Source organism: Dermochelys coriacea, chromosome 14 (assembly GCF_009764565.3).
Source record: "Dermochelys coriacea isolate rDerCor1 chromosome 14, rDerCor1.pri.v4, whole genome shotgun sequence".
Taxonomy (NCBI): Eukaryota; Metazoa; Chordata; order Testudines; family Dermochelyidae; genus Dermochelys; species Dermochelys coriacea.
In genome coordinates, this window is record NC_050081.1 from 35,288,137 (window position 1) to 35,313,782 (window position 25,646).

The 25,646-nt window shown below is 49.9% G+C and overlaps 5 protein-coding genes across 6 annotated transcripts in view; 4 read left to right on the forward strand and 1 right to left on the reverse strand.

Moving 5' to 3' along the window:
- LOC119843274 (zinc finger protein 850-like) overlaps positions 1–25,646 on the forward strand; it is a 1,382,451-nt gene that overhangs the window by 1,215,120 nt on the left and 141,685 nt on the right. The window lies entirely within an intron of this gene.
- Positions 1–25,646, forward strand: part of LOC119842642 (zinc finger protein 239-like) — a 1,225,455-nt gene that overhangs the window by 591,762 nt on the left and 608,047 nt on the right. The gene's annotated exons all lie outside the window — the stretch shown is intronic.
- The window catches only part of LOC119843367 (zinc finger protein 664-like), a 1,158,238-nt gene that overhangs the window by 442,896 nt on the left and 689,696 nt on the right, over positions 1–25,646 (forward strand). The gene's annotated exons all lie outside the window — the stretch shown is intronic.
- Positions 1–25,646, forward strand: part of LOC119843338 (zinc finger protein 850-like) — a 621,437-nt gene that overhangs the window by 442,896 nt on the left and 152,895 nt on the right. The window lies entirely within an intron of this gene.
- On the reverse strand, positions 1,308–23,727 carry LOC119843317 (zinc finger protein RFP-like). 2 transcript variants are annotated; one of them, XM_038372530.2, is made up of 11 exons: positions 23,420–23,727; positions 20,248–20,344; positions 19,696–20,031; positions 14,057–14,515; positions 10,113–10,208; positions 8,895–9,125; positions 8,730–8,752; positions 7,887–8,002; positions 5,405–5,464; positions 2,415–2,986; positions 1,308–1,656 (listed from the first exon to the last, which is right to left on the reverse strand). In XM_038372530.2, the coding sequence occupies exons 4-10, from the start codon at positions 14,471–14,473 to the stop codon at positions 2,469–2,471; spliced, it is 1,461 nt and encodes a 486-aa protein (XP_038228458.1). In that variant the 5' UTR covers positions 14,474–14,515; positions 19,696–20,031; positions 20,248–20,344; positions 23,420–23,727; the 3' UTR covers positions 1,308–1,656; positions 2,415–2,468. The 2 variants fall into 2 exon arrangements, with proteins under 2 accessions (XP_038228458.1, XP_043352785.1); XM_043496850.1 differs by lacking the exons at positions 19,696–20,031; positions 20,248–20,344 and having other exon boundaries at positions 1,308–2,172; positions 2,253–2,986; positions 23,420–23,632.

A 25,646-nucleotide genomic window follows, 5' to 3' on the forward strand; every position in this document is an offset into this window, starting at 1 on the left:
CCCCCTTATCTCTGACTGGGTGGGTTCTGGAGACATGAATGGAGAGGTCTCCCCCTCAGGGCGGCCACATCCCTTTGCCTTGGGCTGAGGGGGGTTCTTTCCTGGATGCTTCTTCCTGTTCCTGGATAAGAATCTCTCCCTCCAGGCTGCCACCTCCTGCTCCCTTTGCCTTGGGATGGGAAGGTTTCTATTAATGGTTCTTCCTGGGCTGGAGAGAGGTTGTCTCCTGTTCCACGTCTTCCACCATTCTCTGTGGCCAGGATAGAGCAGCTGGTGGCTTTAACCAGAGACACCTGTGGCCAGGAGCTGCCCCGACTCTGCTGCTAGGAATGCGGCAGCCCCGGCAGGGGGAGCAGGGAGATGCAGCAGGGGAGGAGGGAGAAAAGCAGCAAGATCAACCGGAGAACCCAAGGGGACTGTCTGGGACTCCATGTTTAGGCTGTTCTGGTATTTGAGAGGTTCACATTTGATACCTAGCGTGGGGTTTGTACCCTGGTTTGTAACTGTTTGCCCTGAGGTTGGTACTTGTGTTCGTGAGCTACTCTGGACAGTGGAGTCAAACATGGGTCTCCCATGTGCCAGCTGAGTGCTCTCACCATGGGGGTAAAAGTTATAAGGCAGGTGACATCACAAAACCCACCTCCTTCTTCTTCCCACCCCCACACTCACATTTTGTGTGGAGCGAGGCAGGTGCCTGAGCAAAAAACGCCTTAGGTGCCTGAGCCACTGAACGTCAGGCGCTGGGTTCCCGTCTGTGGGTGGCTAAGCAGAGACTGACGCCCCCCTGCAGCCCCGATTTAGGCACCTGTCTGTGAGAGGGGGCAGAGTTTAGGACACCCTTCCCCCCTTGTCAGCATCTCCCCTTGTCTAGCTTACATGGCTCCCCGCCTAGTGAGCTGGCTTTTGTGAATCGCACTGTAAGGTGCCTCTGATGCCCACTTGCATTGTCTAGGGAGTTTAGGACCCTGACTCAGCTTTGCAGAATGTGATTTTCTGGTTGCCTACAAACTAGGTCCTGTGACGCTCAGCATTGCAAACCTAACTCCCTTCATGGATTGTCCCCTGTGCAATCAGTCTCCTCTCCACAGAGCACAGCTGAGCAATTCCTCATTGACATGGGTGTGCACAGGATAGAGACAGAGCACAGGCTGGTTAGTGACACATCACAGTAAACCTCAAACTCTCCTCCTAGAAGCGTGATATTGCCTTTGGGAGCTGGGGGGACACAACCAAGTCAGGAAGCAAATCCCAAGGCTCTGCCCCCGACAACTGCAGCTGGGACAGTAAAGTGGAACAAACAAGAAGAATTGTTTGTAATGTTTTATTTACAGTCATTACTAAAGGTGGTAAGTAAAGGCAGCTGAGAAGGAGCCTTAATAACCACAGCATGGCAAGGAGATCCCCAGGTACTGAGAACAGTTTTCTTAAGGCAGTAAACTAACACCAATGCCCAGGAATTAATACAGGGAATTCATGAGTTACAGTCTCACTTTCAGTAACATGTCATAAAACTCTCTCTTCCCTTTCTTTTCATACTCTCCTTTTCTATTAATTTTTCTAATCCTCACTTCTGATCCCTGTTTATTTTCCTGTGTTTCTCCCCCTCTCCTCCCCTCCCTGTTACAGATCAGCCCCATGGCTGCTCCATTCCACCCCCTCCACGCCCAATTTTATCTCTTCCCCTGTTGCTGCCCCCAGGCTGGTTCCCCTGTCAGGGGTAGTTTCCTGTCACGCTTCTCAGTTCTATTTTGCACCATTTCTCCTGGACTCTTCCTTTATTTTTGTTTTATTTTCATTCACATTTTCCTTCCTGCTTCTTCTAATTCCCTCTGGTTAAACCTGCCCTGTCCCTTCCTCCCCCAGTGCTGCCAACCTCAGGAGTTTAAAAAAATCATGAGACTGATCGAATGATGATTTTTTTAAGGTTATATAATGGTTTTTCCATCAATCTGCACCCCCTACCCATCCCCTCCACTGCCCCTGCGTGTGTGTGTGACCATGACAGTGCTACCCAGTGTCCTGAAGTGACTTGGGCCCCTGGGGCAGGAGCTCTGGCTGGGAGACCCCATGAGATCCAATCCCACAGATCTGTACAAACCGCTCCCCGCCGCTGCTTCTCCCCAGCCCCCCAAACCCTGATGGATTCATGCTGGGTCCCTGCCCAGCCCCCACCTCTGCCTGCCCCCTGCCCAGCCCCCACCTCTGCCTGTCCCCAGCCCGGCTGTTAGTTCTGCCCCCTGCCCAGCCCCCACCTCTGCCCCTCAGGGCCCCTCTGCCCCTCCTGCAGCCCCAGGGGTTCCGCCCCCTCCCCCCATGGCTGGGGCTGCAGGGAGGGAGGGGGAGGAGCTTCCAGGGGCCATAGAGATGAGGGGCCAGGGGCTGGGTAGATGGGAGTCCCCCAAGGGCATAGAGACCGGGCTCCGTGAGGCTAGAGAGGCTGATTTCCGGTTCCCCCTCGGCTGTGGGTCTCAGGGACACAGTCGGAGCCGGGATCCCCCCCGCACCCAGAGCCAGGGCCGGATTCTCCCCCCAGGGACGGAGCCCGGCGGGAAAGTGAAGATCGGGGCCTCGGCACCGGCCTCGATAAATGTCACCTGCCCCCGGTCACAGTCCAGACAAACCCGGATCCTGCTGGGGGCCCGGCTCGGGGGCAGGGGGGTCTCAGGGGAGGTGAGAGCCTGGAACTGACCCCACCGCCGCCGCCCCACAGCCCAGATCCCCCCCTCAGGGCTACAGCGGATCCCTCCCTTCCTCCTCACAGACTCTCTGGCCACCCCCACAGCCCAGCCTCCCGCACCCTCCACCTCCACCTCCCAGCAATGTCTCCCCGCGGTGAATCCCCCGCAGCCCAGCACACAGGGCTCAGAGTCAAATCTCTCAGGGGTGTCGGGCAGATCCTGCCGCGTGTCTTCCTGTCTCACACTTTTCCCAGCCTCAGACAGGACGAGCCGGGGATGAGCCGTGTCTGGATCCAGGGTCACATTCGCTGGGGAGAGAGAATCGGAGCGTGAGGGGCAGAGCTCGGCCCTGGGGGAGGCTGGGGCCATTTCTCATACTCCCCAGCAGCCCTGTGCTGGCTGGGACGGGCCTGGATCGCAGGGAGCTGCCTCTGCCCTGGGCAGATATGTGGACAGAGTTGGCAACGGGCTTTGTTGCTCCAACCCCTCAGACAGAGACAAACACCTACAAGATCTCTATCATGCATTCCTACAACTACAATACCCACCTGCTGAAGTGAAGAAACAGATTGACAGAGCCAGAAGAGTACCCAGAAGTCACCTACTACAGGACAGGCCCAACAAAGAAAACAACAGAACGCCACTAGCCATCACCTTCAGCCCCCAACTAAAACCTCTCCAACGCATCATCAAGGATCTACAACCTATCCTGAAGGACGAGCCATCGCTCTCTCAGATCTTGGGAGATAGACCAGTCCTTGCTTACAGACAGCCCCCCAATCTGAAGCAAATACTCACCAGCAACCACACACCACACAACAGAACCACTAACCCAGGAACCTATCCTTGCAACAAAGCCCGTTGCCAACTCTGTCCACATATCTATTCAGGGGATACCATCATAGGGCCTAATCACATCAGCCACACTATCAGAGGCTCGTTCACCTGCGCATCTACCAATGTGATATATGCCATCACATGCCAGCAATGCCCCTCTGCCATGTACATTGGCCAAACTGGACAGTCTCTACGTAAAAGAATGAATGGACACAAATCAGACGTCAAGAATTATAACATTCAAAAACCAGTTGGAGAACACTTCAATCTCTCTGGTCACTCGATCACAGACCTAAGAGTGGCTATACTTCAACAAAAAAGCTTCAAAAACAGACTCCAACGAGAGACTGCTGAATTGGAATTAATTTGCAAACTGGATACAATTAACTTAGGCTTGAATAGAGACTGGGAATGGATGAGTCATTACACAAAGTAAAACTATTTCCCCATGGTATTTCTCCCCCCCACCCCACCCCCCACTGTTCCTCTGATATTCTTGTTAACTGCTGGAATTAGCCTACCTTGCTTGTCACCATGGAAGGTTTTCCTCCTTTCCCCCCCCTGCTGTGGGTGATGGCTTATCTTAAGTGATCACTCTCCTTACAGTGTGTATGATAAACCCATTGTTTCATGTTCTCTGTGTGTGTGTATATAAATCTCTCCTCTGTTTTTTCCACCAAATGCATCCGATGAAGTGAGCTGTAGCTCACGAAAGCTTATGCTCTAATAAATTTGTTAGCCTCTAAGGTGCCACAAGTACTCCTTTTCTTTTTGCGAATACAGACTAACACGGCTGCTACTCTGACACCAAGAAAGGTTTTAGTGGGGAGGGAGCAGAGGAAGCTGGTACAGTTTGGAAGCCCAGAGGAAATCTCCCTCCTCTAATGCAGTCTCCACTCCCAGGGCTGGGAACAGAGAGGAAGGTGCAGCATTGGGGAAGAGCCACTTAACACCAGAGAGTAGGAGGTGGCATTGGGTGGGGTAGCCCCATCCCCAGCCCAGAGAGAAGGGAGGAGCTCCCAGCATCAGAGGAAGAGGATCTCCCCAATCCAGGAAGCAGGGAGCAGCTCCAATGGGAGAGCCCAGCCCTGCCCTGCCCAGAGGAAAGGCAGGATGTTGGAGAAGAGCAATGGGGAGACCCCCTGCACCGGGGTAAAGCAAAGGGATGTGTCAGTCCTCAGGGCATTGAGCTCTCTTTGGGTGCTACTCAGGGACAGTGTTTCTGTTCATTAGCATGGGCATGAACTCAGCGCTAAGGTTGGTGTCAGGATTATTTGTGTGATGTCAGCTTGCGATCTCCACAGGTGTTCCGGCTCCTTGGCAGAAGTTGGGGAGGGGGGTACAGGGTCACACCACCTGTGGCCCTGCCCCACTCTTCATCTTCCTGCCGAGACCCTGCCCCTGGCCAGGCTGGGAGCCTTGGCCACTATAGAGAGCTCCTGACCCTCCACCTTCCCATGTCCACTCTCCGGCGGGCACCACCCGGGGCAGGTGGAGGGTCCAGGGGGAAGAGGAGTAGGGGTGGGGCCACTGAGAGGGACAAGCACCAGGAAGCAGCAGCACTACAGAGGGTGGAGTTGATCAGCTGCCCCTCCATGAAGCACAGCCAACGCTGCGATGCTCCACGCCTGCCCAAGACTTGCAGTTTGGGGGGCCAAAATGGCCCCCTGGCCCCCCAGCTATGCCCATGTTAAAAAGAGGGTGAGCTTGGCCCTCTGGCCCCCATGTTCCAGTGGCCCTGGATCTCCTCAGTGTTATTACGTTATTTTTAGAGCTGTGTGTGCCACAGCAACTGGTGATTTGGTTGGTAACTTTCGTTACAATCTCATGAAGATGTTTTCACTGGAATTTTCTCATAATTTAAAGACAATCTCCAACTGCAAACTCACCCTGTCTGTGTGCTCCTAGGGATTTCCCAATTTGTGCTTCCAGTGCAGAAGGCAGAGTGTCTGGCGGGGGAAAGGAGAAAAGAGACGAGATTTCAGACTTTCATATTTATAACAGCGTCCGCACTCTGTACACATAGAACTGTGTTTTCCTCATGACAGGGAAACAGATTGAGACACACACTCAGGCATTTAATATGAACTAAGTGAAACCTTCTATTTCCTCTCTCACTCAGATATCTCCCAACAATGGAATCAACGTCCTTTCAGCCTCACAACCATCCCAGAACACACAATCTGTCAGAGAGATTTACTTTTCCCCTCATCATCCCCTCCCACCCTTCAAACTCCAGTTGGTTTGTCGACGGACACTTGACAAAATTACCAGAGTTAGTGACGGACATTGGCGGGGGGTTATGTCATTCAGTCATCATTCAACCCGTAAAATAATGCACAATTTTCCACACTGAAAAAACCAAAACCTAGCTATTTAATAAATAATAAACAATAATAATAGTAATAAATTCAACTCACGTGAGTGTTTTTGAATGTCCCTCACTGCCGCAGTCAATATTTTTTTTGTGGGATAGGGGCATTGAAATAAATATTTATCCTAAAAGCATATTTCAGTGCATTGTTGTCACTACTTTTTTATTTTTCTTGTTTAAATAATATGTCTGATGGGAGGATGAGTGTGTGTGTGTGTGTCCCACCTGTACACCGCTTACCCCATGTCTCTCCCCTGTCTGTGTCCCTTACATGGGAGACCCCCCCATCATGTCACAGGATGTGGGAAGCAGAGGAGGGGGTGTCTCAGTGGATCAGGGTTTCCCATCGCCTCACTGTGACCAGGGCACCCCTCTCTGGGCAGGGGTGATGCCAGGGTTGATGGGAACCTCCTCTGTCTCCTGACCAGGACAGAGGGACAAGCTCTGGCTGTGGGCGGGGGTCTGTTGTGAGCAGGGGCCAGGGTGGAACAAATTCTTCGGTGGGGGGACTCACCTCTTGTGGGTCCCAGAAGTGGCTTCCCACTGTCCCTCATCCCTACTGCTCCTGGGAAGCCAGGCTCAGAGGGTCTGGGCAGGTGGGGGAGGGGTAGCAATGAGGGGCTGGACCTTGGCTGGGGGGGGGGGGCTGTGCACTGGGGAAGGCACTGATGGGCTGGAGCCAAGCTGAGGGGGGGGCTGTGCAATGGGGGGAGGCACTGTGAGGCTGGAGCCTGGCTGAGGGGGGCTGTGCAGTGGGGGAGGCACTGAAGGGCTGTAGCCAGGCTGAGGGGACTGTGCAGTGGGGGAAGGCACGGAAGGGCTGGAGCTAGGCTGACGGGGGGCTTCGCACTGCGGGGAAGCACTGAAGGGCTGGAGCCAGGCTGAGGGAGCCTCTGCACTGGGGGGAGGCACTGAACAGCTGGAGCCAGGCTGAGGGGGGCTGTGCACTGGGGGGAGGCACTGAGGGGTTGGAGCCAGGGTGAGGGGGGCTGTGCATCCAGCCACAGAGAAGTTAGCAAATTCCAATTACCCCTGTGTGGAGACAAGGCTGAAAGTGGTGTGTGCCTCATCAGTGGTAATAAACCAATCAGAGAAGAGAATATCACGAAAATAACTTGAACAATAAAAGCCCTGCCAGTGATGTGTTCATGCATGTGTAGTGTATGACCTATATAAGGTACTTTATATTCATACCACTCAAAGGTGATTGGAAAAGAACTAGTAAATATGCAATTTGGATGTGTATAATATTCCAGACATTGTAAGGAGTAATTAGAGCTTCCTATGACAAACCCCCATGAACCACTTATGCCCCAGGAGAAGGGAACTGACCAGCACTTCTTTCTATATGCGATACTAGTAGCAAATATCCCAATGGCTGGTGTTGGGGCACGAGTCAGGGAGGGCTCAGACTTAGAGAGAAATCTTTCCCAGGTGTCTGGCTTTTGGGTTTTGCTGAAATGCTCAGTGTCCAACTGAGCACCACATTTGGGATAGGGAAGGAATTTTCCACCAAATCAAATTGCCAGAGACTCCAGGGTTTATTTCTGCCGTCCTCTGCCATATGGAGCACGTATCAGTTACCGATGTTAAACTCGAATAAATGGTGGATTCTCTGTACCTTGAAGTCTTGAAATCATTATATGAGGGCTTCAGTAATTCAGCCAGAGTTTAGACATAAATTGCAGGAGTGGGTGGAGAGGTTCTACGGCCTGCAATGTGCAGGAGGTCAGACTAGATGGATCATGATGGTCCCTTCTGACCTTAAAGTCTATGATTCATTTCTTACTTTGTAACTGTAATTGAAAAGCATGTTTCTGGTGCAAACAAAGGTTTGAATTAATCAACCTGAGTGTCTTGGACCCAAATGTCTGGCCTTCTCACCCAACAATTAAATAGAAGCATCGTCTAAGTGTGAACCAATTAACTGGCACCATTCTCTTCCCACAGTCTCAGAGGCTCTTCCCAATTTCCATTCCTAGATCCCTTCTGGGTACCTTTGAACTTCCTCAGAGTCTCCATTAGCACAATAGTTTTCTGGGAGAAATTGCTGACTCGCTCTTCCAGTTCAGGAGAAATCTCCTCTGGCTGCTGGAACTTCCCCTTCTTACACCTAGAGAGAAACAATTTCACATGATTAGATTTCATTGTGTGACTCATGGTAAGTTCTGGCTAGTGAGTCGCTGCTCTAATGGTCCTGGAGTTTGAATTCCTCGACTTCTCCCAGCCTCAGAGGAGGTGCAACACAGCCCATGGCCGTATAACCTTCCCTTCTAAGGACTCATTAATATTCTTCAACTCTGGTCTGGTGAGATCAGCTCTGGGGACAAAAGGGGAATGGAGTCTCCATGGCCAATTCACTCCTTGGCCTCCATGCTCTAAGGGACAGGAGGTTCCTACATAAAGTGCTGTAGAAATCTGTCCACTAGGAACTAAACTGAGACACCAACTCCCCCCTCCCCAGCTCATTCCACACAAGTCTCCAAACAGTCCTCAGGCTGGGAAAGACTCTTGACCACTGCTGCCTTGGGCTGAATGGTAACCAGGGCCCCAGTAGTGACAGGTCCATATTCCATCCCCACAATCCTGAGGCAGCCAGTCCCCCAGGGATGTGACATCTCTACGAAACACTTGAGGTCAGTCTTTCCCACTGAATGGAGAATTCCAGAGTCTTCTGTACCAGGGTGAGAATCTCAGGATGAAGTTGATCAGAGAGATTGGTATCTGACTTTTCATCTTCCCCACACATTTTTCAGTAGAGCCCCATGGAGATGTGGTGCTAATATCACCAACAAGCTCTTTCCCAGATTTGTGAGGGGGAGCAAGAGAGAGCCACATACCTGCTCAAGGTGCTTCTGACATCCTAGAGGACAGAGAGAGAAAAGAATCTCAATCCCATCTGACACATACAGGGGATCTCAGGGAAGGGATTTAGCAAATATGAGGAAGGGAGGCCCAGCCCTGGCCACTATGCTCCAATGCTAATATTTCTCACTCAGTCTCACCTGCAGGAATTCACTTGCTGGCTTCTGACACTTCCCCTCCATCTCACTGATCAGCTCACTGAGATGGGAAATCTCCTCTGAGAGTTTACTGACATTTTCATTCTGGATCCTCACAATCTCCTTGTCCAGCTTTTCCAGCTGGGCCAGCAGGAGTCGCTCTTGTTCCTCCAGGAACTGCCGCAGCTGCTGAAATTCAGACACAATCTTCTGCCTCTCGGTTTGTGTTCGTTTCTGTACGAAAATAGGGAAAGGGCTGGTCAGAGACATGGATGGAGCCCAGGGTCCTTTCATGTAGTGCTGAGTGTGCAGTAGGGAGAATTTCTTTGAAAATTTCTGACAATTGACTATACCCCGTGTGCATAGGCACCAATACCGTGGGTGCTCTGGGACTGGAGCACCCACGGGGGAAAATTAGCAGATGCTCAGTACCCACCAGCAGCCAAGTTCCCCTTCTGCCCCACATGCACCAACTCCCCTGCTCCCTCCCAGCGCTTCCCACCTGCCCTGAAACAGCTGTTTCACGGTGCTGGGGATGCTCCAGGGGGCAGGGGAAAGAGCAGGAAGGTGGTGAGGTGGGGCTGGGGCAAGGACTTGTGGGAAGGGATAGAATGGGGACAGGGCGAGGGCAGAGCAGAGGCAGGAAGAGGCCCGGCGCAGGCAGGGTCTTGGGGAAAGAAGTGCAATGGGAGCAGGGCCAGGGGCAGAGTGCGGGGTCGAGCACCCCCCAGCTAGAGGTGAAGTCTGCGCCTATGCCTGTGTGTACTAGGCTGAGGACTCTCACACCATCCCCTTTGGCCCTTGCATCCCTCTGAAAGGGAGGTTTCCATGTCTGTCATGGTCAGCACATTCTGTTTTTCATGGTCTCTGTGAGTTCAGACCCAGAGCAGCAGGAGTGTCAGGACTACACTGACACACATGCCACGGAAGAAAAAAGAACAAACAGGTTAATAATGCACAAAATGACCAAACGGGGGACAGCACCACACGGGGACATTCAGTTCACTTGGGGAGGATTTCTGGGAAAGCCACAAGGCCTAGACATTAACACATCAACTGCAATGGAAGCTTAGGGCTTGTCTACACATGAATCTAACCCAGTAATCCACGATCAGGGAGAAACACACACAAGTCCACGTTCACCAAGGCCCCAGAGGAATCTGCCTCCAAATGGACCTCCCACGGCCAGTCCCTGTCAATTAATAACAACAGGCACCTTACCTGATACTCCTGCCTTTTTCCCTCTCTAGTCATTTTAAATCCCAGAAGCTTTTCTTTCTCTTCCCTCAGAGTCTTCAAATGGGCCCGGATTTTTTCCTGGAGAACCATAAAGGATTTGAGAGGTTTCATTTAGATGGTTGAGATGTTTTTCCACCCAAAACCCAAGATGATTGTTGGTGAGTTATTTTGTGACATCAGGACCATCAAGGAGATGAAACCTTATTAATGCAGACTGGGAGCGTGTCATATTCTGACTTGTTACCAATTCAGGTTCAGGTATTTTAATAATTAGAGAGAGATCTCAATTATAACCAATCTTTATTGGTATTTATGAATTGATTAGTGGTATAGCGCATAACAGAACACTGGAGTCACATGGGGATGAATCAATAAATCTGGGTTTGAGGTGGTTTAATAAACAAAATGATACAAATCCCAGAAGCCACTAGGTCCCTGGAGGTGGCTTTGTCCGGTGAAAAAGAGACAGGAGGAAACTGAGGATGCAGGAGGATACCTCTGAGGGTGGGGGCAGGAGTGGGGGTGGCACTTTGATGCAGAATGATGCAGGTGGGGATGTGCTGACAAAGGCAGTAGTGGGGCCCAATCAGGCCGAGGGATACAGTTGGGGGTGGGCCCAGGCAGCCAGGCCTGGGGATGTGCTATGTTCGGGGAATGCCTCAGTGGCCACCCTAATTACACATGATGCAGATTTGTATGAAGAACAGGTTGGGGTTTGCCCCAGTGCTGCACTGACAGCTTTCCGCGGCAGTGCCCCCTGGGCAGGTCCCCCACAGTCCCATTCCCTGGTAAAGATCCCAGAAGCAGTGGATTCTGGGAAATTTCAAAAGGCTGCCGGGTGGGACCCATGGAACCCCTCTGGCTGGGCCTTGCCCACGTACACCACAGACCAGGTCAGACTGGCACCGGCCAGCTCCAGACTGGGGTTAGTTTGGCTACAATCCAGTCTAATCCCAGTGGGACTTGGCATGGACCTGAGCTGTCTGGAGCCCATTTGTGTGCGGATTCAAGGTGCTTGGAGTTTAGCCCCATGATCTCCTCTAGTGCAGGCCAGCAGCTTCCGAGTTTAACCCCTCATGGAGCAGGACAGGAGTTCAGAATCCCCGTGGGAAACCTCCTCTCCCTGCTGGACCTGGGACCTTTACCAAGGCGTCTTTCCCTCCTAATGGCCGCACTTCATCACTGCTCAGCGCTGCTGGGGGTGGGGGGCGGCGCAGCCTAGCGGACAGGACACTGCGCTTCTACTTGGAAAAGCCAGGGTTATACACAGCTCTGCCACTGAGCTACTAACTGACCTTGGACAAGTCACTTCCCCTCACTGTGCCTGAGTTTCCCTTCCCACACTTTGTCTTCTCCAGTTAGATTCTAAATGGTTTTGTGCAGGGCCCCCCACAATCGAGGTTAGATCTCATCTGGGGTCTGTAAGGTCTTCTGGGATGCAAATAACACTATTTAACACTGTGATACAATCAGTAATAATAGTCACAGCTTGTAACTCCCCCTTCTTAAGTCTGAAAGCAACACTCTCACAGACTGTCCTGCGGCTCTTGTGAATCAAGCACCATCTAGAAACAAACCTCACTGATCATTTAACAGATTCTGGTCTGTAGAAAGATCCCATAGTCACTGGTGGGAGCTGGGGCTGAAAAGGATTGAGCTGCTCAGAGAAAACTTTCCCACTTCAGACAAATTTAAAATCTTCCTCGGTTGCTTTTCTTGCGAGGCTGGAGTATCGTTTATGTGTATATCCGCTTTCATGCAATAAAGGCTACACACAGCTGAATGATGCAGTTACACCTGTGTCAGGCAGGGCTGCCAACAGGGAAGGCAAAAGGGGCAGCTGTCCCGGGGCCCAGTCATTTTAAAGGGCCCGGGGCTCCTGACAGCTACCGCTGCTACCACAGGAACAGTGGTGGCCGGAGCCACAGCCATAGGCGCCGCACCCACTGGCAGCTCCCCGCCCTGCTCCCTTGCTCCAGCTCACCTCCGCCTCCTCCCCTGAGCGCGCCGTGTCCCCACTTCTCCCCCTTCTCTCCCAGTGCTTGCTGCTGCCGCAAAACAGCTGTTTCATGTGGCAAGCGCTGGGAGGGAGTGGGGAGAAGGGGGAATGCAGCCCGCTTGAGGAAGAGGCTGGAATGGGGGCGGGGAAGGGGTGGAGTCGGGGCGGGGCCGGGATGGGCACGTGCACCCACCGGCGGTGGGGAAAGTCGGCACCTATGGCCCCAGAACCTTTAAATCGCCGCTGGAGCCCCAGGCGGCGCGGCCTGGGTAGTGCTGAAGGGCTCTCTGGGGTAGGCTAGCCCCAGCCCCGCCCCTTCTCCCTGAGGCCCTGCCCCTTCCGGAGGCCCAGAGCTGCCCCCCCGGCCCGCCTTGCCCAGAGGCCTGGCAACTCTGTCAGCAGCCCTGGTGTCAGGCAACTTGTGATGCCATTAACCTGGAATTAAAATCCAAAGTGATGACCCATTAGACCGAACAGCAACTCTGTATCTTGTACCACCAGACAGCTTCCTGGATGGCAACCACCGTGTGAGCTCTGTGAGCCCAGGACAGACGAGAAACTAGACAAATTGAAGTTGGATCCTCTTCACATAGAAGAATTTCAGAGCCTCTTCCCTCCTGCCCCCTGTGCAGCCTCTAAACTCAGCTGTTTCTATGGGGGCAGGCCCCCAGCCCCTGAGCATCCCCAACCTCTCACCCACCCGCTGAGCGGGCAGCACGCGGCTCCAGCCTCCCCGGCCCTGGAGCACAGGGATGGCGCGGAAGCAGGGGCGGTGCCTGGGGGCGTAGTGTGGGCAGGGCTACGCCTGGCAGGTTGGGAAGGCATTGCCTTCCCCTGCCTCTGATACCCGCCGCCCAGGTTGTCAGGGGTGTGGTGAGCGCAGCTCGTGCCTTCCATGCCTGGCCTGGCAGCAGCACAGACACATCTTGCTTCAGTCCTGTGTGTGAGGAAAGTGCTTCCCATGGAGCTCTAGTGCCTCAGGGCTTGGCTACACTTGCAGATGTAGAGCGCTGGGAGTTAAACCAGCCCACGGAGAGCTCAGTAGGGAAAGCACTGCCGTGTGTCCACACTGACAGCTACAAGAGCACTGGTGTGGACACATTAGCAGCTCTTACAATGCTACAGAGAGCAGTGCATTGTGGGAGCTATATCCCAGCATGGAAGGGGCCGCAACGTGCTTTTCAAATGGGGCAGCGGGGGTTGGGATGGTGTGTGACAGGGCGTGTGTTGTGTGTATGTGGGGGGGGGGGAGAGAGAGTGGGTTTTGGGGGGGCTGAGAGCGTGTCAGTTGGCTGTCTGGTAAGTTCAGACAGCAGGAGACACCCCCACACACACACGCCGCCTCTCTCTCTCACACAGGCACAGCATGCAGCATTCCACACTAACGGCTGCTTTGTCTCGGAGCAGAGAAGCAGCCAGTTGTCAGACACAGAGCTTTGAAAAGGGACCTCCGCATTCCTGCAGCCCAGTGAGTTCAAAACAATGACAAGAGCGGCCACTTGACTTAAAGGGATTATGGGACCTTTCCGGAGTAGGATCGCAGATCCTGGGGCGTTTCAGACGGGGCGCAGCAAGCGTTATGCTTCTCGTGGAGGTGGATGACCAGGAGCGCTCCACCTGCAGCGTCCAGATGCCCTAAATGCCTTGCCAGTGTGGATGGGTCGTGAGTTAGGGTGCCTGTGGCGGCTTAAGGTGCTCTAACTTGCAAGTGTAGCCAGGCCCCATGTCTCCCTAATGACAGACTTTGTGCCTGCCATCAGTGGCCAAGGCTCCCTGCACCTGTCCAGAGGAAGGAGACTGCAGGAGGTGCGGAGATTTAGGTGGTTCCAGAGATCAGGGAAAACATCTGGGAAATTAGGAGATTCTGTGGCTCTGAGAGACTGAGTCTGAAAAAGAAAGAATTTCCCGGATCCACAGTGTTTCCTACCTTGTATTTCTGGGCAGCCTCCTCCATGAGAAGCACTGTGTGAGATCTGTGCTCTGAGGATCTCTCACAAACCACACACACGGCTTCCCCGTCCTCATCACAGAACAGATCCAGGGCTTTGCCGTGTCTCTCACACAGATTCTCTTTTCCTGCTTGGAAAGCCATTTGTTTGATTTTTTCCACTATATTTGCTAGCTGACAGTTTTTTCGGAGAGACCCTTTCTGGATTCGGGCTCTGCAACTGGGGCAGCACAAGGAGTCAAAGTTCAGCTCTGCCCGTGTCTCCCAGTGCTGAGTGATGCAGACCTGGCAGAAGTTGTGCCCGCACTGTATGGTGACTGGGTCCGTCAGATGTTCCAGGCAGATGGAACATTTGGTTTCCTCTTGGATTTCCCGTACAGGAGTCCCTGAGGCCATGGCTGCTGGGATCTCTAGGCTTCTGTTCTCTCTGCTTCTGCTCTGGATCATATTTTGTTTTGTTGATAGTGGAAATATACAAATAAATAAATAAAATGTTAGATTTTATTCCATCCCATTTGTTTCATGAAAGATATTCTTTTGAGTTGATTCATTAAAAAAACAGAATTGTAAAAATGAAACAAAAATTATTTTGTTCAAAAACAGTGATGAAAAATAATCTCCCTGGGTTAATCATGCCCAAAAATTTGCTCATGAAAATGAGGCTTTTCACATGGCAGCGAACAATCTGTCTCACAATATGTTACATTGCCTCTTTCGCAGGCATGTCATCAAACCTTCCCTAAACACAGGACCAGAAATCACCCCTGCTATCCTCTCTTCCATAGCTCCGTGGCCACAAAAAAATACAGGGCAATGTGAACTTGCCCACGGGATAACAATATTACCCTGGATACACACAATCAGTTGATACCAAAGTCCCTGTTTAAGATGCTTAAGTTTCAGTTTCAGAAGCACTTCAATGCAGAAAATTCCTAATGAATCCTATAGATGCCTAAACTCACTCAGAGCAGTGGTGCCAGATCCGGGAGGGTCCAGGGGGCCCATGGTCTCTGCACGTTTTAATATGGGCATAGTAGCCTTGGGAAGGCAGGAAGCAGCAGAGGCAGGGGCTGCGATTCGCAGTGGAGGAGCTGATCATGCCCTGCCCACTGTTCCTCCTCTTCCCCCTGAGGTCCTGTCCTGTCCTGTCCCCTGGCCAGAATGAAAGCCAGAGCTGGGCTGTGGTAAGAGCTGCCCAGGGAGCCTGGGCTGCTGTGGGGAGCCCCATGTCCTCCACCTGCCCAGCGGCTCTGCCGAAGTGGGGCCATGAGAGGTGGAGTGTGGGTGGGGGGGGGGGGGAACCATGCCTGGCCATTTGGGGAAACTCAGCCTCCCCCAGCCACCGCCAATGGGTGGGGCCCAGTCTGGTAGCATCCTCTGAGTATGCCTAAAGGATCAGGCCTTGCAGGCAAGTTCACACAAAACATCTGGGGGCAGGGGGGAGCTAAGAAGAGAGGGAAAGAAGAGAAGCTCCCTCATAACTTTTATCCCAGGACTTAGGGCACTCCCCTGAGATGTGGCAACCCTCTGCTTCATGTCCCCCCAGCTTCAAAGTGCTGCCTACGCAGCTGTTTTAGAGCACTAATGCAAGCTCCAGTTTGTTGTCCCAGGCTGGGAAGCTCAGCGCCATGGACTGTGTAGACAAACCCCAGGGGCCTCTCTCTCCTCATTCTTTTTATTATTATTTTTTTAATAGGAGTTTAGGCACCTAAATTGGGCTTTGAGGATTACAGTGATTTTCTCAGTGCCTAACATTTATACATGGTGCCCCACACCAGCACCTCCTCCTGCACCCCAAACCCCTCATAGAATTATAGGACTGGAAGGGATCTCGAGAGTCATCAAGTCCAGTCCCCTGCACTCATAGCAGGACAAAGTATTATCTAGACCAGTGGTTCTCTACCAGGGGTCCAGGGGCCCTAGGGGGCCTCCATAAAGGGCCAGCATTAGACTCACTGGGGCCCAGGGCAGAAAACTGAAGCCCCACCACATGGAGCAATGTAGCTTCAGGAGGGTCCCTGTGGCATGGGGCCCCAGGCATTTGCCCTACTTGCTACCCGCTAACACTGACTCTAGCTTTTATATGCAGAAAACCACTTATTGTGGCACAAGTGAGCCATGGAGTTTTTATAGCATGTCGTGGGGGGAGGGCCTCAGAAAGAAAAAGCTTGAGAACCTCTAATCTAAAAAATCCCTGACGGGGGTTTGTCTAACCTGCACTTAAAAATCTCCAATGATGGAGATTCCACAACCTCACTAGGCAATTCATTCTCGTGCCTAACCACCCTGACAGTTACGAAGTTTTTCCTAATGTTCAAGCTAAACCTCCCTTGCTGCCATTTAAGCCCATTGCTTCTTGTCCTATCCTCAGAGGTTAATGAGAACAATTTACCTCCCTCCTTGTAACAACCTTTTAGGTACTTGAAAACTGTTATGTCCCCTCTCGGTCTTCTCTTTTTCAGACTAAACAATCTTCCCTCATCAGTCATGTTTTCTAGACCTTTAATCATTTTTGTTGCTCTTCTCTGGACTTTTTCCAGTTTGTCCTCATCTTTCCTGAAATGTGGCACCCAGAACTGGACACAATACTCCAATTGAGGCCGAATCAGTATGGAGTACAGCAGAAGAATTACTTCTCGTGATGTTTGCTTTTTTTGGAACAGTGTTACACTTTTGACTCATATTTAGCTTGTGGACCACTATGACCCCCAGATCCCTTTCCACAGTACTCCTTCCTAAGCCATCATTTCTAGCCCCAGAGCCTGCAACTCCACGCACCCTGCACTCCAAGACCCTCAGCCCCAGCATGGACGCCAATCCTACATCCCAAACCTCTCAGCTCTGGCCCTACCCCAGAGTCCTCCTGCCCCAGCCTGGAGCCCCCTCCTGCACTCTGAATGACTTCTTTCTGGCCCCACCCTGGAGCCTGCACCCACAGCCAGAGCCCTTACCCCCTCCTGCACCCCAACGTCCTGAGTCAGCCCAGTGAAAATGAGCAAGTCAGGGTGGGGGAGAGCAAGCAACGAAGGGGGGGGAAGAAATGGAGTGGGTGGGGGTAGGGCCACAGGGCAGGGGCAGGGAAGGGGGTGGGGCAAGGGTGTTCAGTTTTCTGTGGTTAGAACATGGGCAGCCCTAGATGGGTGGTCTGGACGACTCCTGCCCCCTCTCATTGCCCAGCTTGAAGCTCCCCCTGCCCAAGCTGCTCCTGGGAGCCTCCTGTCTGCTGTGCAGAGCAGGGGACAGGAGTTGATGTTGGGGGTGTCCCCATCCCCCTGCCTGTGTCCCCAGCCTTAGCTGACCTGGGGGGGGGGGGGAGGCATCTGTGCTGCTGCCTCGGGTCAGGAATGGGAGCTGCTGGACGCTGCTGCTGGACTGAACAAGCCTTCAGCGTAGTGAGTGTGTGTTCAAAGAGACAGCGTGCTGTCTCCCCCGCTGTCCCTCATACTCGGTCTCTCTCTCCTCCCCCAACACACACACTCACCCCCCCACACACACTTGTAGTGTTTGTGGCCTTACTTCTTGGGACTTCTGGTCGAAACGTGCAATGCACATGTATTCTCTGTAACTTTATTCTTTCAAAGTTGGTTAGGGATCACAGAGCAGTAATTTCAGTGTTCTGACTGGTATGTGGATTTCATAATTTTATTTTTCTCTTACACTTAAATTTAATTCTTCGAGGAGCGAGTTCTAAAATAACCTGTCCTGCCTGGAGTAATTCTCATTATTACTTTTATTATCATACTGTGCTTTGTCATTCATTTTTTAACGTGATACAATCACACAATAGTATCCTTCTAGAATGTAAATTTAATTTATACTCCCCTTAGCAATGCCAGTTTTTTAAAAAATTAGCTAAACACATAACTTTCAACACTGTGCAGATGAAGGTCACTTATTTTCAAGTTGTAGTTTTAGTTAGATCTGTAAACTAACTTAAAATTTGTTCAAAAATAAATGCCATTCCAAGTCTGATGCCAACAGCAATGATGGAGTCAAATACTAGAGAGCCATGTATATGATTGTAGTTGGTAAACATAAATGCCAAATAATTAGAAAAATTAATTCCCATTCTTCATAAAAGAGTAAAACCCCTGAATTACGTCTGTTAAAACTAAGTAAATACGTTTTAGTGAAAAACAATTGACTAAACTAGAATAGGTCATGGCAGTAACAGAGTATGTCTGTTAGAAAAAGTAAGCAGATTGTATCAATTTTTATTTAACTCTACTAAAGATAGAAACACCAATTTGATACTTTGTACACTGATACCATGTTAAAGCTCAAGAACTGATACCTCAAAGTTTGGCATTGGGAATAGCATGCTGTATTAACTCTTGATTGTTTTAAATTTACATAGAAACTTAAACTGTGGCTTTAATTGGAGTTTCTATATTTTTTTTTAATCTTTCTTTGTATAGGAATTAGATACAGTGCTTCTGTCTGCTAATTCCTAAATTACGTGCAAAAAATCCTAGAGTTTTCAAGTGCCTGAGCAGCCCCTAGAATCACGGATAAAGTTGCCTCTTGCCCCCGAAAAACTAAAATGGAGCCCCTGGTCAACCAGGAATGGCCAGAGGGCTGCGGAAGGGCCGTGGGCTCTGGCAAAATGCAAACCACTATCAGGGCTGCCAAACCAGTGCCTCGTTTCTTCTGGGGCTGAGCTCTGGCACCTCTTTCAATACAAATTAAGCCCTGGGGGAAGCAGTGGGGCCCGGAGGTGATGAAGGGGGGAGCCCAGGGAGACTGTATGGACCAGGGGTGTTGGAGGAGGCACCAAAATAGAAGTTCACCCAGGGCACCATTTGCCCTAAGGCCAGTCCTGACAATGTCCAACTGCTTTTGTGCATCCAGGCCCTTGTGTTTAATGAATTGAGCACTCAACAGTTGTTGCAGAGCAGGTAACACAGATACACAAAACCCATACCAAGTTAAAGTCCGGGTAGACATGTCCACCTTGTGTAAACACATTGACAATTCTGGCCCCAGTTCAGAAATTAACTCCATCCCTATTCAACAATACACTTCAAACAAGTGCTTGACTACAGGCACATCCTTCATTCCCACTGATTTTAAAATGAGTAAAGGATGCACTTTTCTGTTTTATTCCGGATACAATTGGGGGTTTTCCCCATGAAAATATTAGAGCAAGAGAATTCAGTGCACCTTCCTCCAACCCAAGAAAAAGCAAGAAAATTAGTGACAAGAGGCAAGAAACGATACTGATGGCGGTTGGGTTTGCAGCTGTATGTTTCTTTAGGAATTCTAAAGACAGGAAGTTATTGTCTTACAAATCTTCCTTTGCCTCCATTGAGTGCAGGATCTGGCCCAGTGTTCTTCAACAAAGCACAATAACAATATAAACGAATTGCTAAGTTAAAGTGGAGTAAAAATGGAGTTACAGCACTAGGAAAGTGATCTGAAATGTATTTTGAATGTATATCATTTTGTATGTACATGTAATGTAGTATCTCCATAAAAAGTAAAACAAATTCTCATAGGATTACCAAATCTTTGTATTACTAACAATCTGTGCAAAAAAAAAAAATCAGTGGCTGTTGGGGATGATATAAACAGAGTCCATTAGTTCAATGTCTTTTGAGCAGTCAAAGTTCACTTACCTGATTTGAGAAGTTTTATTATCTTTAGGGTGTGACCTGGCCTTCCAAACTCCTCATCTGGTTATGGATCGTTTATATTCTAAAGACCATTCCAGTGTATCAATTTGCACAGCTACATCTAGCTGTAAAATAGTGGCAGAGTTTTATTGTCACCTTTCCTTAAAGGCTTTTTAAGAAATCCTCTCTCTTCCAAACTGGTAAAGGTGTTTTTCTCTTTCAGCTGAGCACTGCTGAATTTGAAAGTGCAAGTACTAGAGGAAATGCAAGGTTGTCATCATTTCCACTGCTCTGATGTGGGCAGATTAGTCTCTTCTTAAAGGAACAGCCACATACCTGCTAAAATAGAAGTGTCAGACCAGCAGATGAAAATATCCAGGTGCCCCAAATTACCTGAATACAGTAATGATTTTGAAGAGACTCTTGTTCTTGTTTTTTTGTGAACTATAGTAAATGTCAGAAGTAATAATAATTACTTTTACATCTTCTCATCAGAATATAAAATTCTCCTGTGGATATTAGGAATAGTAGTAATAATACCTTTGCATTGCTAACCTGCAGTTTAGAGTGAATGTCATTTTTTAAATGACAGTATCATCCTGTGGATAATTAGGAACGGGATGAGCCGTGTCTGGATCCAGAGTCACATTCACTAGGGTGGAGAGAGAGAATCAGAGTGTGAGGGGCAGAGCTCAGCCCTGGGGGAGGCTGGGGCCATTTCTCACACTCCCCAGTAGCTCTGTTCTAGCTGGCACAGTCCTGGAACCCAGGGAGCAGGGGTGAAAGGAAGGGGGTACGGGCTGGTATGGGTACTGGTAAAAGGTAGCTGCCAGGAACGGCCTGTACCGCTGACTTTAAAGTGCTGCTTAAAGCACTGCCACAGCAGCGCTTTAATGTCGCTGCCCCTTTTGCGCCCCCACCAGGTCCCTACCAGCAGGGTTGCCAATGGGGAAGCCCAAAAGGACAGCGATGTTAAAAAGCTGCTGCAGCAATACTTTAATATCGCTGCCCCTTTTGCCCCCGGCCGCTGACGGTGGGGGGGCAAAAGAAATAGCTGCCCCAAGGCCACGATTTAAAAGGGCCCTGGGCTCCGGCCACCACTGCCGCTACCGCGGCTCCGCTGGCCAGAGCCCCGGGCACTTTAAATCGCCGCTGGAGCCACGGGCGGCGCGGGACAGGGAGCACAGATGGACTGGCTGGGAGATGCTGACCCCCAGCCCCACCCCTTCCGCCCAAGATCTCCCCCCTTTGGGGGGGCCAGAGTGGCCCCGTACCAGTAAAATCTGCATTTTACTTTCACCCCTGCCAGGGAGCTCCTGGGCACCTGACTGATTCCTCAGTTTCATTCCTAGAAACCGATCAGTAGAGAGAAATGGAGAAAAGAGACTGAATCTAAAGGCAAGGGAGTTGAGAGGAGGCCAGAAACAGATTTAATCCACCTGGGAATCCTCCTCCCCACAGTTGGTCCTCCCTGCTTTGTCCTGGATGAAGTGGGGAAGATGTGGCATTGGCAGGGCTAAGCGGCGGGGGGGGGGGGGGGGGACATTTGGCCTGGGCCTCAAACTCAAAGGAAGGGTCAAATTTAGACAATTGTTAATTTTTTGGAATTTGATAAATTTTGCAACTTGCCCAAATGCAATCCTTTCTTCAAATTAGTTGTTTTGAAATTCCACATAACATTCCACGAGATGCTGATCATCATGCTTTCCTGACTCGTCCACTGACAAAATCTTTTTATTATGGCTAGGGGCCTCAAAAGCTAGAAGTGGCTCAGGCCCCTCTGGACCTCAGAGGGCCTGGGCACTGGGGAGGAGCCACTCCAGACCAAAGACTAAGAAGGAGGAGGTGGCATTGTGTGAGGTAGCCCCTCCCCAGGCCAGAGAGAGGAGAGGCAGTGGCTGCATGGGAGGGAAAGCTATTCCCCAACTCAGGAAGAAAATCAATCCCAAAAATCCTCCTCTCCCTCCCCCCCATGCACACACATAATTGAAAAACAAAATCACAATTGGGTCAAAAAAGATAAAATGATTGACTTAAAAATCAATATTTTAAAAAATACATTTTTGCCATTTGGTTTCTGAGTGTGCACTCAAGTCATAATCTTAAACTTTCTCCTGCAACCATAAAAGCTAGACATTTAGTTTTCCTTTACATGAAATCTGAGATTCTCACATAAACTCACAACTAAAGCATTAGGGCTTTCAGAAAATTACCCAATACTGTGAGACTTAAAATTTAAAAAAAATCACAATTATGAGAGTTGACAACACTGCAGCTGGTCAAAAAGGTTTAAACAAAAATGATTTTGTCAATAGAAAATGGCTTTTAGACTTTTTTTAAAAACTGATTTTTCCTATTTTAATGGTTCTAATTTTTCAACAAAATGATGCTAAATGGAAAAAAAAACATTTCCAATTGATTCAAAATGAGAAACCCTAATCAGATGGAATAAAAAACATTTTATTCGCCCCTCCCTTATACTGTCTCAAAGGGGAAAAGGGAGCAAAAATTAAAACTGAAAAAAAGAAAAACTAAAATCTAATTTTTGTTCAATAATACGTGATTGAAACTTGAAAAAGAAGCAAATTGCTTGAAACAAAAACATAATTTCCCAAAACTACCACCATTTGTAAATAGCTGTACTCCGATAGGTTTCCTCATGATATTGCCCCTTGAATGGCTTTTCACATAGGAGGAGATAATCTGTTACACAATGTAAAAATTTCCTGGTTTTAGTATGGCCTGAAGTCCCTACTCAGTGACACTCTTGAACACAGGATCAACTTTAGGCACATGCTAACTTCCCACTGAGTTCAGAAGGAGAAAAGGAGGCAGTTTTCTGATTCGATTGATTCTGAGCATAATTTTATTTGTTACAAGAACAAAAGGATTCACTCCCCCGGCCCTGCAGCCAAGAGGCAGAAAACTGCAATGACAGCACAGGTAGAAAACTAGACTGATGACCGCTGGGTTTGGTGCAGGAAATTTCCAGTATTCAAAATACAGGAAGTTACAAATCTCCCCCAAGAACAGTCTTGGGCCCACTGTTGTTGAATAAAATTCAGCAAAAGCAAGAAATGACTAATTCAACAAGCTGTAAAAGTCCCATGTTCCATTGCTGTGAAAACAACCGGCAATGTATTTGACAGTAAATCACTTTGAATGTAGATTTCAGAGTAGCAGCCGTGTTAGTCTGTATTCGCCGAAAGAAAAGGAGGACTTGTGGCATCTTCGAGACTACCAAATTTATTTGTGCATAAGCTTTCGTGAGCTACTTCATCATCCCATGAAGTGAGCTGTAGCTCACAAAAGTTTATGCTCAAATAAATTTGGTAGTCTCAAAGGTGCCACGAGTCCTCCTTTTCTTTTTTTGAATACAGAGGTATTGTAAAGTTTCCATAAAGAGAGAAACAAATGATCATAGACTATCAGGGTTGGAAGGGACCTCAGGAGCTCATCTAGTCCAACCCCCTGCTCAAAGCACGGCCAATCCCCAATTTCTGCCCCAAAACCGTCAGTGGCCCCCTCCAGGATTGAACTCACAAGCCTGGGTTTAGCAGGGCAATGCTCTAACCACTGAGCTCTCCCGCCCCGCAACTGAGGTAGCTCTCCGCACTGTACATTCTCCCAGGATTATTTGCTCCTTGTGTCTTGAATAATCTCTCCAAGCAAGAAGGATCGTGCATTAGACGCTAGCAACAGTCCTTCGGAAGCAAAATTAACCCACCTGGCTGGGGCTCCGGAGAAGTTTAACAGCTCCCGGGTGCGGTCCGACTTCGCTCCTTTGGCGGGGGCCGCTCCACGCTCGCCGACTGGTCCCGTCTTTCTCGGGCGTTGCTCGGGGAGCGGAGAGCTGCAGCTTTGTCTCGGGGCTTGGCCGTGGAAGGTTGTTAACAGACACGCGGGTCTGTCCCGGGGGCTGAACGGGCGCTGGGCTCGCGGCCTCCGCCTGGGGAAAGTGAAAGTAAAACTGTGAATTGCCTCAGTTCAACCCCTGTCCCGGGGGGAGGGGGGAGTCTTCTCTTAAAGACACAGCCCCGGGGCTGCGGGACCGCGCAGGGGGGGGGGGGCGGGACTGGAACTTTATATTCACAAAAGGGGCTTTGTTGGGGGGGGGTGTTTGGGGGGGGTTTCTATTTAGTTTATTAGACTCAGCAAAAGCAGGGAGCAGATTCCCTTTGAAATCATGACTGGATCCAGGTAAGTGGGTCACCTGAACAACGGACCCTCAGTCCAGTCATGATTTCAAAAAGAGAAAAGCTTTTGCTGAACATCAGAAAGTAAATGGCAAAAAAACACCCGCCCCCCCCCCCCAACAACAACAACAAAGCCCCTTTTGTTAACACAAAGTGACAGTTTCCCACTGAAGATCGTGACCTCCCAAAACATCAGGTTCATCAGAAGTGATTTGCTGAGTTGTTGCCGCCATGCCGGCCCCGGTCTATTAGAGAGACCGGGTGGATGATGTGAGAGCTTGTATCGGATCGACTTGTGTTGGGGAAAGAGACAAGCCTGCCAGCAACACAGACCTAGAGAAGAGCTCGGTGTCGCTCCAGGAGTTGGTCCCATAAAAGATTTGATCTCCCTCACCTGGTCTGAGGTCATCAAAACTCAAACTTTGGAAAACCAAGAAATACTGAGTTCAAGTACAGGCCAGTGCAACCTTAACTCTGCCCCCATGGGGCTGTCACTAGTCACTGGGAAATGATCTGGATGCACCCCAGCTTTTGTATTCCTGGCGTGAGGTGTAGCTAGATCAAATGGTGGAGTAATTAGTTGGAGCAGCTTGGGAGAGCTGTAACTCCAAGATGAGGGGATAAGAGATTAATTTGAGAGCTTCGTGCTGTCACACGGGGGCTGCATCTTGCCAGAGCCCACGGCCACTCCTGGCTCACCAAGGGCACCATTTCAGATTTTTGGAGGCGGGGGGAAACTTTAAGCATGATTCCAGGCAGGGGTGAAAGTAAGTAGAGGGACTTACTGGTTTGCCAGGTCCCTCCTGGGCAAGGTGGGGGGTGGCTCTGGCCCCTGGAAGGGGCAGGGCCTCGGGTGGAAGGGGCGGGACTGGGGACCAGATGCCCACAGCCAGCCCTTCATGGCCACGACTGCCACAGTGGCTGGGAGCCCCGAGGCCTTTTAAATTCCCGGGGCCCCTCCAGGGCAGCTGCTCCTTTTGCTTCCCCCCATCGGTGGCCCCACCAGTAGGAGCAAGCAAAAGGGGCAGCGATTTTAAACGTGCTTTAACGTTGGCCATGTACGGGCTGGTACTGGCAGCCGGTTCTTACCAGTTTCCCATACTGGCCCACACCAGCCCACTTTCACCTCCGATTCCAGGGGCTACGTAAGCACCTGAAAACTCTAGGTTTTCTGCAGATAACTTAGGAGTTAGCTGACAGGAACCCTTTATCTAATTCCTATATAAAGAAAGAAAAAATATATATACAAACTACAATTAAAGCCACATTTTGAGTTTATATGTTAATTTAGAACAATCAGGAGATAATACAGCAAAATACTCCCAATCCCAAGACTTGAGGTGTCAATTCTGGAGCTTTACACAGGAATCAGAAACACACATTTGATACTTTGTACGCTATCTTTAGTAGATATAAATAAAATCTGCTTAATTTCTCTAACAGACACGTTCTGTGTTTCTGCCATTATCTACTCTGTTTTAGTTAACTGTTTTTCACACCACTAACAATGTATTTACTTAATTTTAACATACCTGATTAAGGGGTTTTTTTGGTCTTTTATTAGAAATGGGAATTTATTTTTCTAATTATTTTGGCATTTTTGTTTACTGATCACAATCAATTACGTGACTCACTAACTTTTGACTCCATCATTGCTATTAGTGTCAGACTTGGAGCTTTTATTTTTGTATGAATTTTAAGTTATTTTATAGATTAAAATACCCTTTGTAAATAAGCAACCTGCATCTGCACAGTGTC

What these genes read in the sequence shown, in the direction of transcription:
- LOC119843317 (XM_038372530.2), bottom strand. Translation starts at nt 14,473, where the DNA reads ATGGCCTCAGGGACTCCTGTACGGGAAATCCAAGAGGAAACCAAATGT. An exon ending in AGGCTGCCCAGAAATACAAG is followed by an intron (nt 10,209 to 14,056) that starts GTAGGAAACACT and finishes ATGGTTCTCCAG; the next exon opens with GAAAAAATCCGGGCCCATTT. An exon ending in CAGCAAGTGAATTCCTGCAG is followed by an intron (nt 8,753 to 8,894) that starts GTGAGACTGAGT and finishes TCTGTCCTCTAG; the next exon opens with GATGTCAGAAGCACCTTGAG.